General features: G+C 36.8%; 1 protein-coding gene across 3 annotated transcripts in view; it reads right to left on the minus strand.

The window, feature by feature from the left end:
* rbms1a (RNA binding motif, single stranded interacting protein 1a) overlaps positions 1 to 2,944 on the minus strand; it is a 49,233-nt gene extending 46,289 nt beyond the window's left edge. For all 3 annotated transcript variants that reach the window (XM_056467985.1, XM_056467983.1, XM_056467982.1), the window contains exon 1: positions 2,629 to 2,944. In XM_056467985.1, coding sequence (XP_056323960.1) covers positions 2,629 to 2,682 — 54 coding nt within the window. In that variant the 5' untranslated portion in view covers positions 2,683 to 2,944. The remainder of the gene's footprint in view (positions 1 to 2,628) is intronic.
* Between the last annotated feature and the right edge of the window lie 11,855 nt (positions 2,945 to 14,799).

Raw genomic sequence — 14,799 nt, forward strand, 5'->3', positions numbered from 1 at the left:
TTTGAAAAGACAGATAGTGTGCACTGAAGACCGAGGACACTTCTGATAATGAAAATGATGTCACAGAGAGTGCATGGATTGACCATGACTATCTGGGTCACAGCACCAATGAAACCCTCCTGTTCTATTCAAACTGCTCTGAGATGGTGCCGACCCAGTGTCTCCGACATTGGAGATTGGTAAGGTAATAGGGCTGCAGCTAAAGACCGCAGCCAGTTGCTAATGCACCTTTTGAGGCAAGAGGGGTGAGGTTTAATTGCACAGCTCCTACTAGCTGGCGTCCATTACATGAGGAGGGGGATGTGCTTAGCTGGTTAGGATTAACTGCATTTTGAGTTTCAGACCAACCAATTAAAAAAATCTGTTACTACATCACGGTTGAGTACATGATAATGAAAACGGTAAACTATTTTTGACTAAATATGACTACATTTAAAAATAAAACTTTAATAATGTTCAGAGAATTGGGTGAGACATGAACCTTTCACCTTTCAGTGCCTGTTGTGCATTTGGTTGAGGTTTGAGTTTGATTCAAGAGTATCATTACCAAACCCACAGCACCAAACTCACCAAAGAGGAATGTTCATTCATACCAGTTACTTCACAAATCTTCTTCACCAAAAAGGAAGGAATCTTTTCCAGAGAATGATCACATGATGCAGGAGTGCTCTGGGATACAGGATGTGTGGGCCTCTCGCCCACCCCGAGCAGCGGCCACCACAGCCCACATCACTGACTCACTTCCTGTTTCTTAGTCATTCATTAAAACAGCTCCATTTCTCCCAGCCGTCACAAAATGGCTGCCTGTTAAACATCAGCGGGTGACTGTTCACAGAACCGAATCACCACAAAAGTGACGGCTAAACCTCAAAACAACAGATGCGGTTAGGAAAGACAGTGACTCCTACAGCACGTACACTATTGGATGCATGTGTAAACTCGTGTAAAAAGAGAAGGTGAAAATGTGTGTGCACACCTGACTGAAACTTTATTGGGTTAGTGGGAGTTCTCTGTTTTTTGACACACTGACCCATTTCCACATGAGCGACTCACACACTTGTGCGCTGAGGTGAAACTGGACGTGGCCCCATAAGCTTGTTAGCGACTGTTAATTACTGAGGCAATAGATCGAGCCACTTTACCTTCCACAATGTCCCACGCTGAGACGGATGGATGATTTTGGCAATAATGTGGCTGAAAAGAAGGTTCTGAAATGCTGAGGAACTCAAAGAGATCATCCACAATAATAAAACGAGAAAGCTGAACAGGTCAAACTGTTGGAAATCCTGTTTTATTTTTCTGATCAATCAGTCAGTTGATATTTTTGGCACACATTTTCTTCCATCTTTTCTCATTCATGATTAAAACCTATTGATTTCTAGTGCTGTATTAAAAAAATAAAGTACTCACAGGCTGCCCTGGGATCGTGTCCAGTTTTATTGTGAGGGAAAAATAACAAAGTCATGGGAAGGGTAACTAAGACATAGAAAAAGCAATGGGAGAGGGAGAGAAAGGGGGGTCACGTTCAATATCCAAGCCATCTCTCATACGTCGGCATGTCCCTTGGGTCCTGAGCTATGCGCTGTAGTCATCTTAGACCATATGGTTCCTATAAACTGTGAAATCCTGAAGCCCATTAACTTCTGCTGCCTCTATCGCAGCCATCACTCTGAGCTCCACCACATGAGCTCCTCCTATGCAAATGCATGTGTAAATGTGTGATTTCACACGGAGTGTGTATGTGTGTGTCTACATATGTGTGACTTTCATAAATTCTGGTATTGACAGATTTGGAATGTATAGACAAGCCGTCCTCAAACCTAATTCCACAGAACACACCCACTGTTGCCCCACCAATTGCTGGAAAACATTGGATCAACTCATGAATATTAATTAGGCAGATATTCTTCAGCACACACCCAAGATTCTCCTGGCACAAGTTGCCATGGGAGACTTTCACCACAGGCTTCTCTCATCCTCATCTCACTTTCCCTAATTAACACCAACTCTGCTAACAATCCTCTTTTAAAAAGAAAAGAGAGTAACATTATTGATTACACAAAAATCTTTACTAATGTAAGATGACAAGAGGAGTTAAGCAAAGAGCATCTTCAGCCTGAATGTGACAAATGAAGTGTTGGTAAAAAGAAACGACAATTTGTTGTCTCATTTCTATATCAAGGCTCACTGTGACATCCCAAAGCAGGAAAAGACAACTCTAGTTCCGTCAACAGAATTTATAAATATTTCATTGTGCAATAATACGTCAGCTGAAAAAATAGATGCGATTAATATCCTAAAAGGCCTAATCACAAAGGACTTGACACAAAACCGAAAACAGCCCTAGATTATATATATAATGAGCTGCATACTAAGAGAACATAATAACTGTCTGCATCATTTTGTCTTTCACAATTCCGTCCCAAGCCAGCAAAGCCCCAAAACGCCGCACGCGCACTAAAACGATGTCTAGTTAGGCAGTTCGCTAGATATTGAGACACTGCCGCTGTGCGTGCGCGCGCGCAAGCCAGAGGAGTTAAATACATTCTGTCCCAGGTAAAGGATCTACTGACCCACTGTGAGTACATCCTGTAGTCTTTATCATCTGCAATGCCACACTTTACATACCTGCTTTCGATATGATGGCGTTCTCAGCGGATTAGCCGTATTTGCGAAGATCATCCTGTATTCCCCTGTGTTCTGTGACCCAACGATGAATTAAAAAAATCTACTCTCAAAATCAGTTGATATTAGGTTACAGTAGAGAACTGTAAATTTTCCACATCGCACACTGTAATGTTGGCCTCGGAGTGATGTGATAATCCGTCCTTGAGCAGATATAAATTTCTGCTAAATGGAAAACCTCGCTCTTAATCGATGGTTTATTCCCACCTTGGCTCGTCCGACCAGTTTCGGTAAATCGCCTGGTTCATTGATCTCGGTTCTGTTGCCCGCAGCGAAGACCCACCTACTGAGGAACGAACCATTCTGCGCTCACAGGGTAGGGTGATGGCGTATCTAATTATTCATATGTGACGTGCGTTTTCGACAAACGCTGCTAAATAATGCACAAACATCTTGTTTTACTGATTAAAATAAGCATCTTTAAAAACACTAACATAAAAACATCAACAAGGCGTGTCATTGTTATGTCAGCGTAAAATATTTCCCCTTCTCGCGGTTTGGTTCAACCCCGCACGCATGCAACACATTCCACTACCTCGGCATCAGATCACATCTACAATACACACAACAGACTGTCCCACTATGGCCCGGGTGGTGGTCCCTGCATACAGATACAAGCTAATTAACAATTTACTGTATATTTGTATGCTGTGAACGGATTTAAATCTGCATTCAGTGTTTATTTTTACTTTTTGCTTTTTAAAAAAGTTTTATGGATGTGAAAATAAGCATGTTTTAAAATATAATGTAATATACATATTTTATTTTGCTTGCTGACTGAGAGCAGGCTGACTCAACATGGGCTCTGCCATTTTGATGTGTGATCACACTTGCTAAATTTGGTTCAGTTAAAAGAAACACTGTTAAATTTGAATACATGTAAACGCTTATATCTGGTGTGGATGATGGAGACTGAGGCCTTGTTTACACCTGGAATTAAAAGGCATTTTGGTCAATTAAATCTAAATAAAAGAAGAAACCAAACATTTTGTCTACTTTAAACACTTTCGTGATGAGGCAGGCTCTGTGGGTTGATATATGTACAGGCTTTATTGATCTTTTTCGTGGGTGCCCAAACTTTTTCTTATGAAGGGCCAAAAACCAAAGTTGATTGAGGCTAGTGGGCCGAAGGTAAATATAGTTGCCAAATTCCTAATTTATTTAATAATATTTAAAAATGACTAGAAAACATTGCTTTATATTAACTAATAAAGTACTTTGTTTAAATTTTATAATGAACTTATTACAGCAAAAGCAAATCGATCTCATTTATAACAGAGTTACACTAGTTTTTGCCTTGACTTGCTCACAATTGTCTTCTGCATAGTCCTCTATCTGTTGAATGACAGTCTTTACATTTTAGCAAATCAGATTCATTTACAAGATTTAATTATTTAATATCAGTTTGTTTTATGTAGCTCAGCATTGAAACTAACAAATTAAAGCTGCAAGCAGTGATTAAATGGGACCTCATACTAACAAAAATGTTAGGTCAAATTAGAAATTACGTTCTCTGTGTTAAAGGCATTTGCCCCAACCCTCTCCATCATTCTCATTCTCCTCCTCCTCTAATTTGGGATGGTGGGCCAAATCAAAAGTTAGGGCCCTAGGCTACTTTGAGCATCTCTGATCTTTCCATACAACAATACTAAACAAGCTTCTGCAGTCGCTGTACATTGACAAAAATAACTATATGCTCTTTTTTCCTAACATTTTTACAGTTAAAATACTTAGAACATGTTAAATCACTGAAACATATTAAATATACTTGAGTGAGTGCAGCATTATATGATTTTAGCATGCATATAGCCTTAGGTATTGTCATTGTTTAAACTTTTTTTAAATTGTTTTTGCACTTTTTGCCAAATTTAGGATTACAGACACCAAAGTTGATCCCATCGGGACGGTGCACTTCACCAACACTGTTTAAAATTGAATCAGTAGACAAAGAGAAACTGCTCCTGTTCAAATATATTTGGCAACATGAGCTTGACGTAAACAATACCATCTAATATTAGACCCTGTTTAAACCTGTATTCAGCACTGTCCAGCTGTGATCGGTTGATGATTCCTAATATCAGGTGTAAACACACAGGGGAAAGGTGAAAGGTTTCACACCTGAAAAGGTGAGTCTCATTTCGTTAACTCCTCCACCGTTTTGGCTAATTTACACATTTATAAGCTATTTACGAGTTCTCAAATGATTTAAAGTAGTGTGCTGATGTATTTGCAAACAATTCACTTGCGATAACTCTGTGAAATTGTTCAAAAGTAAATGTTCTAGATTACATTTTTTGAGACATCCTCAAACATCTCTTTAAATCGGATCCAATGCTGTAATAAAGAAAGAAAGCTGTTTGAAAGATAGTTTTTATAGTTTTATTATTATTATTATTATTATTATTATTATTATTATTATTATTATTATTATTAATATTATTATTATTATTATTATTATTATTATTATTATTATTATTATTATTATTATTATTAATATTATTATTATTATTATTATTATTATTATTATTATAATAATAATAATAATTATTATTATTATTATTATTATTATGAGTGTTAGTTATTATTATTATTATTATGAGTAATAGTTGTTATTATTAATTAATTATTTGAATAAGAAAAAAGTTATAATTTGATTTGCAATTAAATGCAAATAAATGTTTATTACTGTGTCAAAATATTATGAACTATTGACTTGTGTGTATATTAATGTAGGGTGTATAAAATATTCATTCTAACAATGTATCATTATCATTAATAAATGATCATTTTTCATGTGTATAGATTTCATATATGAGAAAATTTTGATTGTTTTTGTGTTTTTTAAATTAATTTATTATAAAAATTACAAGAGCATCACTTTATTATTTAACCACAACAACAACAACAACAACAACAACAACAACAACAATAATAATAATAATAATAATAGTTGGACCAAATGAACCAAGAAAACTAAACTATAACCACAATGTAGTTTTACAATAAGCTTCTATTAGTTAATGTTAGTTAATATATTTACTAACATCAACTAAGTATGAACAATCCTTGTTCAGCATTTATTAATCATAGTCAAACATTTACTAATGCATTATTAATGTTATTAATCCAGAATTAACAAGAACTAACAAACAACAAAGTTGAATAAAATTGTAATAAATGTATTATCCATTATCAGTTCAATACATTAAACCTCTGTATGTAGATGTATTCACAAACAGTCCACTTGTGATGCTTTTTAGGAGGAAAGAACCCCATTTCTACGTGCAAACTAATGTGCATCAACTAACTTTTCTAACTCTGTGAAACTGATGGAAACAGACAAAAGTCGCGTGTGGTATTTGATAGCAGGGGTGTGTGAACTAGTTCCCTCTTGCAACAGTAATAACAAGGCTGAAATGAAATGACACCTCCTAGAGTGTTGCCCAGGGCACGTCTTATCTACTTTTTGTCATGGTAATGTCCCTCTGTAATCACGTTTCACAGCTTATGTACTGATTCAAGGAACACCTAGTGTTATCCGGGCGACACTTTGCAATTTGGCGCAGGACAAATATGAAATGAACTCGAATCCCACACAGGTGCCTGAAAGGAAATGTAAATGTGCTTGAATGCTCATTTGACGAGGTGTATCAGGGATGTTTTAAGGTGAGACGCTGCTGGAAAAAATGTTTTATTTCATACACCTGCCAATTTTAGGGGGCTGTTCATTTTTAGCGTAATTTTGAAGTGTATTTTTTTGTCACACTGTATCAAATTTTCCCTATAGATTTTAAATACACATTTTTAAAGGCCGTTTTATTTCTCTTGCACTGAACAGCAGACAATTGAAGGCAAACTGGTAGAATTGAAGGCAAAATTATTATCCCTCCTGGGAAATTCTAATTATTTACAATTATATATTTCCCAAGAGAGCAAGGACATGTTCACATTATTTCCTATAATATTTTTTTCTTCAGGAGAAAAGCTTTTTTCTTTATTTTGGCTGATGTGCTGTATGTGAATATTATTAGCCCTTTTCTATTGGGTACAGAACAAATTACTGTTGTCCAGTGATTTGCCTAATTAACCTGTAGTTAATCAAATTAACCTAGTTAAGCCTTTAAATTGCACTTGAAAAATTATTTGCATCTTGCTTGCAAAATAACTAGAAAAATATTATGCACTGTCATGAAAAAGAGATTAGTTATTAGAAATTACTCGTGAAATTAATATGCTTTAAAATGTTTTGAAAAGTTATTGTGTTTACTAACATGAACTAACAATGAACAATACTTGTCAAGCATTGAGTCAAATATTAAAATGATATAAAATAAAAAAAAAAAAAATAAAATATTAAATCATTCTTAAAATCCAACGTTATTAATCCAGAGCTATCAAGAACTAACAACCAACAAAGGTATTTTCATTAATTAACAATAAACAAAGATGAATAAACATTGTAATAAATGTATTACTGAAAAATATTATGTACTGTCATCATTGAAAAAGACAAAAAGTCATTAGTCATTGAATTATTATGCTTTAAAATCTGTTGAAAAAGGGCGACGCAGTGGCGCAGTAGGTAGAAGGTCGCTGGTTCGAGCCTCGGCTGGGTCAGCTGGCGTTTCTGTGTGGAGTTTGCATGTTCTGCCTGCGTTCGCGTGGGTTTCCTCCGGGTGCTCCGGTTTCCCCCACAAGTCCAAAGACATGCGGTACAGGTGAATTGGGTAGGCTAAATTGTCCGTAGTGTATGAGTGTGTATGAGTGTGAATGAGGGTGAATGAGGGTGTGTGGATGTTTCCCAGAGATGGGTTGCAGCTGGAAGGGCATCCGCTGCGTAAAACTTGCTGAATAAGTTGGCGGTTCATTCCGCTGTGGCGACCCCAGATTAATAAAGGGACTAAGCCGAAAAGAAAACGAATGAATGAATGTGTTGAAAAATAACTTCTCTAAATGAAACAAAATTTAGAAAATATATTAAAAAGAATGAATATTTCACAGGAGGACTAATTTTGACCTCAATTAAACATTTTAAACCAGGAAAACGTTCTACATTTCATTCTACAAAAAAGAAGTGAAAATATACTTTTTTCTTGATTTTTGCAATTACTTTAAAAATAGGGCTCCCTCCTTTCACAGGGCGAGGGGAGATTGAGCTCAGGTCGATCTGAAACTACCCCGCTGCTGAGGCCAAGGTGAACTTTCTGAGCGTAAGACATTAGAAAAAAGATTTAGGCTTATTTTATCTATAATATAGAGCACATTTGGATGGTGGGAGGAAACCGGGGAACCGGGGGGAAACCTACGCGGACACGGGGAGAACATGCAAACTCCGCACAGAAATACCAGATGGCCCAGTGAAAACCCAACGCCATTGGTATTCTTGCTGTGAGGCAACAGTGCTAGTCACTGGGCCACCGTGCCGCCCATTCTGGATAAAGGTGGAAGAAGGGGAGGAGGGGAGTTTACTCTAGATAAAAATAGTTGTAGAGCGGAAATGAGGATATATATAGTGACTTGGGATCCTTTGATTGGAGGATCATGATTAGCTAATGTGGACCAGCTGGGTCAATCATGAGCACATGCTCCTCTCGAAATTAGTTTAAGATTAGACTTCACTTCATAGTTCATGCAATTGTGCATCATGAGCATTTTAGATTTGTTTCTTGATGATATGATGATAATAATTATACACAGATGAAGTCAAAATTCTTCGCCTTCCTGTGATATTTTTATTATTTTTCAAATATTTACCAAATGATATTTAACAGAGCAAGGAAACTTTCACAGTATTTTGTATAACATTTTATTATTCGTTTTGACACTTTTAGAATTATATATTTTCTGATTGTCTACAGAACAAACAACTGTTATTAACCTTACTCTTCAATGTTGAAGTGGGGTCATTTTTGCAATTGTTTTCGAACTTCCGATTCAGTTGCCTATGGGAGAAATAACAACACAATCTCACGGCAATTCGTAACTTTTTGATTTAGTGGTTAATTCGTACGAATTCGTACGATCTAATTCGTACAATTTAGTACGATTTGCTCATCCGCCAATGACGGTTGGGTTTAGGGGTGGGGTTAGGTGCCACGCCTCCTTTTTAAAATCGTACAATTCCGTAAGACTGAACTCGTACGAATTCGTACGAATTAGCCACTAACTGTCAAAACGTAAAATACTTACGTTTTCTCGTGAGATCAGGCTGGAAATAACTATAGGAATAATAAACGGCAGAAAATGGTCAGATTACTTGATCTACGAACAAGTGTGTTCATGACAATACAGACAAAGCAGAATAATATAATTAGAAAATGTCAGATTGCAACATCAAGCAGCATAACAAGCTGTTTTTAATGTCTAAAAATGAATGGAAGTGAATGAGACTGGAAGTCTTAAGCCAAAAATATTCAATGGCTGCGTTCACTCATACGCGAATAATAAGGTCAATACAATGATTGCCTTATTACCCTAGCCTAGTTAATCTAATTAAGCCATTTCAGCCTTTAAATTGCACTTTAAGCTTAATAGTATCTTGCAAAATAACCAGTAAAATATTATGTCCTGTCATCATGGCAAGGATAAAAGAAATCAGGTATTAGAAATAAGTTATTAAAACTAGAAATGTGTTGCAGATTTTGTCTTTGTCAATTTTACAGTTATTTACTGTAAAAAAATGCCCAGTAAAATACCACACGCGTGTTTACAGTTCACTACTGTAATATAAACTGCATTGTGGGTCATTTTAAAACTTGCACAGTAACATACTGCATATTAGGAATTTGCAGCATTTGCAGTATTTCTCCTTTAGTTAAAGACAAAAATCTGACACTTAATGAAAATATTAGCTACTTGTTTAGAATTTATTCAATTCAAGAGTTCACACTTAGCTGATGATTCATCAAAAGCTTGTTTGGCATGCTGTCCCGGGAGAGAGCCCCGAGCTCAAGGGATCCTCGAGCCCGGGGCTTCCTCCCGTTTGCAGAGCGAGATGGGAGCCTAAGCTCGGTGGATCTTAGAACTCCCCATCTGCAGTAGCTAAGGGAACATGTGAGGGAAAAAAGGGGGCTAAACAAATGCTTGATTGTTATGCATGATGTATATATTTGGATGGTGGGAGGAAACCAGAGAAGCCGGGGAAAACCCACGCGGACACGGGGAGAATAAACAAACTCCTCACAGAAACACCTACCGACCTGGCAGGACCAGGGCTGGCATTGTTCTTGCTGTGGGGCTAACAGTGCTAACCACTGGGCCTCCGTGCCGCCCGATCTATAGTGAAGGAGGAGAATGGGGAGGAAGGGGGGTTTCTTCCAAACGAAGATAAAGTGTACTGAAAACTGTGGTTATTTATGATAGCTTATGGCTCATATGATTGGATGATACTGATTAGCTTAATATGAGACCGGCTGTGATAAATCATAAGCACGTGATCCTCTCGAAATTAGTTTATGAATAAACCTCACTTCAACCGTAAACGCTAAAAATAAAGGTTTTACACTGCCGTTGTAAACAACCCAGGCTCATTCTGAGAATGTAGTCCCGGGGACGTTTCTGGAGACTGCGAAATACGTCCCGGGAGGTACGTATTTTTGCAGTTTTTGTTTTCGTGAGTCCGCGAGATGCAGCTGTGTGAGCTTTTTTCCGCGCTGTTCTTGCGTAAACCCGCTAGAGGCCGCTGTCGAACGACCTTCCGCCTGGATGACAGAATGATTGACCGTGCGACCGGCCAATCGGCTGACCCACCCTCCTCCGTCCCTAAACCCAACCAACGACGATTCACAAAAGCCGTCCAGAAAAAGAAAAGCCCTCGTCTGATTTTTACCACGTTTTCGGATTTTGACCACATTCTCACCCTGTGACGAACTTGTTCGCTTCATTTTTTGGATTTTGTTTTTGTTTTCTTACCTGATTTCTGGAACCGCTCTTCCCCGGACTCGAGTCCGGTCGTCGTCATGGTCAGCCCCTCTCTGCGCCTCGAATCCGCCAGAGTACACGAAGAGCTAACCGGACAAACAGGTTGCAGCGGGAAAGCCCTCCACACGGAGGCGAGCGGCCGGCAATCGCCAAAGGGGACGGCGTCACACCGCCCCGCAGCGTTCGCTTAAAAAAATGAAATGCAGCCGTACGTACCCCCGGCTACGTATTTCGCGGTCTCCAGAAACGTCCCCGGGACTACGTTCTCAGAATGAGCCTGGGTTGGTTGTAAAATGTAAATAACTTACAGTAAAAGTACTGTACAAAATGTCATACTGTAAAATTAAAAAGGTCATTTTACCATAAAAAGAAGTTGCAGTAAGGCTATTTTACTGTAAAATAAAATCGTGCCAGGGCCCTGCTACTATAAAACACATTTACAGGTAAGTTACTGTAAAGCAACACTGCTGCAGTAAGTTGCCGCAAAAATGCAATACAGTTGTCGCAAAAATACAGTGCCGCAAATACAATGCCGCAAAAATACAGTCTTTTTAATGTATTTTTTAAAAATAATTCAAATTCCACAGGAGGGCTAAAAATTTTGACTTCAACTCTATATACAATTGAAGTCAGAATTATTAGCCTTCCTGTTTATTTTTTCCCCTTATTTCTGTTCAGCAGAAAGACGACTTTTTATTCAACGCATTTCTAAACATAATAGTTTTAATAACTCATTTCTAATAACTGATTTATTTGATCTCTGCCATGATGACAGTAAATAATATTTGACTAGACGTAATTTCAAGATACTAGTATTCAGCTTAAAGTGACATATAAAGGCTTAACTAGGTTAATTAGTTTAATTAGGTGAGTTAGGGTATTTAGGCAAGTTATTGTATACTGATGGTTTGTTCTATAGACAATCAAAAATATATATTGCTTAAGCGGGCTAATAATATCGATCTAAAATGGTTTATTCCAGGCAAAATAAAACAAATAAGACTTTCTCTAGATGAAAAAATATTACAGGAAATACTGTGAAAAAGTCTTTGCTTTGTTAAACATCATTATCATCTGATTTGACCTAATATTCGTCAGGCATTACAGCTGAACAACTTTCTTATGCCTTTGTGTTTGAACACAGGAAAGTCAAAAATGATGTAATGCGCATGCTTACTGAAAGATAAGAGTCGTGACATTGCTAGTTATTTGTGCTCACAGACACATGATTGCATTTGTTCACACACCCTGGGAGTGTGATTTTACTGTATGTGTGTGAGTTTAAAAAGACAGAGTGAATCAGGGCAAACACAACACAGCAAGTAGAGAGTATAGGAGAGTGTGCGATGGAGTGAAGAACCGAAAGTGAAATTTCTAAATGACATGTCTCTGAGACATCCTCAAACATCATTTTTAAAAATATGATCTAATAATGCAATAAATAATGAGAGCTCTTTGAAATAAGGATGTTAAATTATTATTATTATTATTATTATTATTATTATTATTATTATTATTATTATTATTGCTGTAAAAAGAAAAAAATATTATTTGAATTAAATTACTTTATAATATACAAATTTTTATTTATATTACAGACAAAAATATTATTTATTGACTTATACGTATATTAATGTAGAATGTATAAAGTATTCATTCAAATATTTTTATTAATTATAATTTGATGTATTAATTTAATAATTTGATGTGTATTATATTTAACAAAATATTTCATATATTTTGAAAATCATAGTTGATTTTAATAAAAACTAGGAAAACTTTAGTAATTACAACAACAACAACAACAATAACAATAATCATCATAATTTTTAGAATAATAAAATTAAAAATAGATTTTCAATCAAATTTAATTACCTGTATTATTTCAATAAAATGAAATAATACGTATTTTTCTGATACAAAATATTATTAACTATTGACTTATGCATTTATTAATGTGTAATGTATAAAATATAAACTCCAATAATTTATATTTCATTAGAGTTATTTACTGCATTAATATTTAAAAAATAATGCATATATTTGAGAACATTGTAATTGTTTTTGTATTTGTATTCATTTATTAATTCATTACTTCAATATTATTATTATTATTATTATTATTATTATTATTATTATTATTATTATTATTGTTATTATTATTATTATTATTATTATTCATTCATTTAGTCCCTTTATTAATCTGGGGTCACCACAGCGGGACGAACCTCCAACTTGTCCAGCACATGTTTTAAGCTGCGGATGCCCTTCCAGCTGCAACCCATCACTGGGAAACATCCATACACACTCATTCACACACATACACTACGGACAATTTAGCCTACCCAATTCACCTATACCACATGTTTTTGGACTTGTGGGGGAAACTTGAGCACCCGGATGAAACCCATGCGAAATGGGGAGAACATGCAAACTCAACACAGAAACTCCAATTGACCCAACCAAGGCAGCAACCAGCAACCTTCTTGCTGTGACGGAAACGTGCTACCCATTGCACCACCATGCAGCCACTATTATTATTATTATTATTATTATTATTATTATTATTATTATTATTATTATTATTATTATTATTATTATTATTATTATAAACATACTTTACTCATGTTTAGGAATATAATGTTAAGTAAGCACTGGGATAAATGTGTCATTCTAACCTGCTGACCACAAAGACAACCAAAAACCCAGACCACACTAACCCATCACAGTCAGCCTGACAACCCACTGCAGTTACCATAGAAACAAACCACAACTTAGAAGCTGTATGTTTCAATATTTGCCTTGCCTTAGTTGTTGCCTTCAATAACTATAAAACGCCTGGCACAAGTTACATTTTAAAAGGACAGTTCACCCTATATTTGGCCAGTTTACTTACTATCAAGTAGTTCCAAACCTGTTTGAGTTTCTTCTGTTGAACACAAAAGAAGATATTTTGAAAAATGTTGGAAACAGGAAGCATTAATATACATTCCTTCCTTCCTTCGGCTTACCCTACTGAAAAATTCAGCTTAAACCAGCCTAGGCTGGTTGGCTGGTTTTAGCTGGTTGACCAGCCTGGTTTTAGAGGGGTTTTGGCCATTTCCAGGCTGGTTTCCAGGCATTTCCAGCCTGGTCTTAGCTGGTCAGGCTGGAAAATGACCAGCTAAAACCAGCTTGACCACCTAGCCAGGCTGGGAGCCCAGCTAAAACCAGCTATGTCCATCTTAAACCAGGCTGGTCAAGCTGGTTTTAACTGGATTTAGCTGGTCATTTTCCAGCCTGACCAGTTAAGACCAGGCTTGAAAAGGCTGGTAACCAGCCTGGAAATGGCCAAAACCCTTCTAAAACCAGGCTGGTCAACCAGCTAAAACCAGCCAACCAGCCAATGCTGGTTTAAGCTGGATTTTTCAGCAGGGTAGTCTGTATTTCAGAGGTCGTCACAGTGGAATGAACCGCTAACTATTCCAGCATATGTTTTATGCAGCGGATGCCCTTCCAGCTGCAACTCAACACTGGGAAACACCCATACACACTCATTTATACTCCCACTCATACACTCTGGCCAATTTAGATCCTCCAGCTCACTTATAGTGCATGTGTTTGGACTTGTAGGGGAAACCCACACGAACACGGGGAAAACATGCAAACTCTACACAGAAATGCCAACTGACTTGAACCAGCAACCTTACTGCTGTGAGACAGTGCTAACCACTGAGCCATGGTGCCGCCATTAATATACATAGTAGGAATAAATAATATGGGAGTCGATGTTTCCAACTATCCATTTAGCCAGTAGCAAAACTACAATATTATTTGGACTGTCTATAAACTGACAATACACTCACCAGCCACTTTATTAGGTACACCTACTATTATTACTCACATCTCATCAGTTAGTGTTTTATGGCATGCTGCAGTTGCAAAAGGCTGTATTAAAACATGTTTTATTATTGACTCTACCACACTGAGCTGCACTGAATGCATTTCAATGAGCTAGTACACACACACATACACACACACACACACACACACACATCCTCATCCGGCTGCGTATGAACCACTTTAACCACAATCTGTTCTTGTATCATAAGACCAATATATCTGACCTTTCACAGCCTCTTCTTTGCTGTCTAAGCAAGAAACATGGCTTAATAATTCCCTCTGTGATTAGTGTCATCTGTCTAAATCATGCAA

The sequence above is a fragment of the Danio aesculapii genome, chromosome 11, assembly GCF_903798145.1.
Source record: "Danio aesculapii chromosome 11, fDanAes4.1, whole genome shotgun sequence".
NCBI classification, from domain to species: Eukaryota; Metazoa; Chordata; class Actinopteri; order Cypriniformes; family Danionidae; genus Danio; species Danio aesculapii.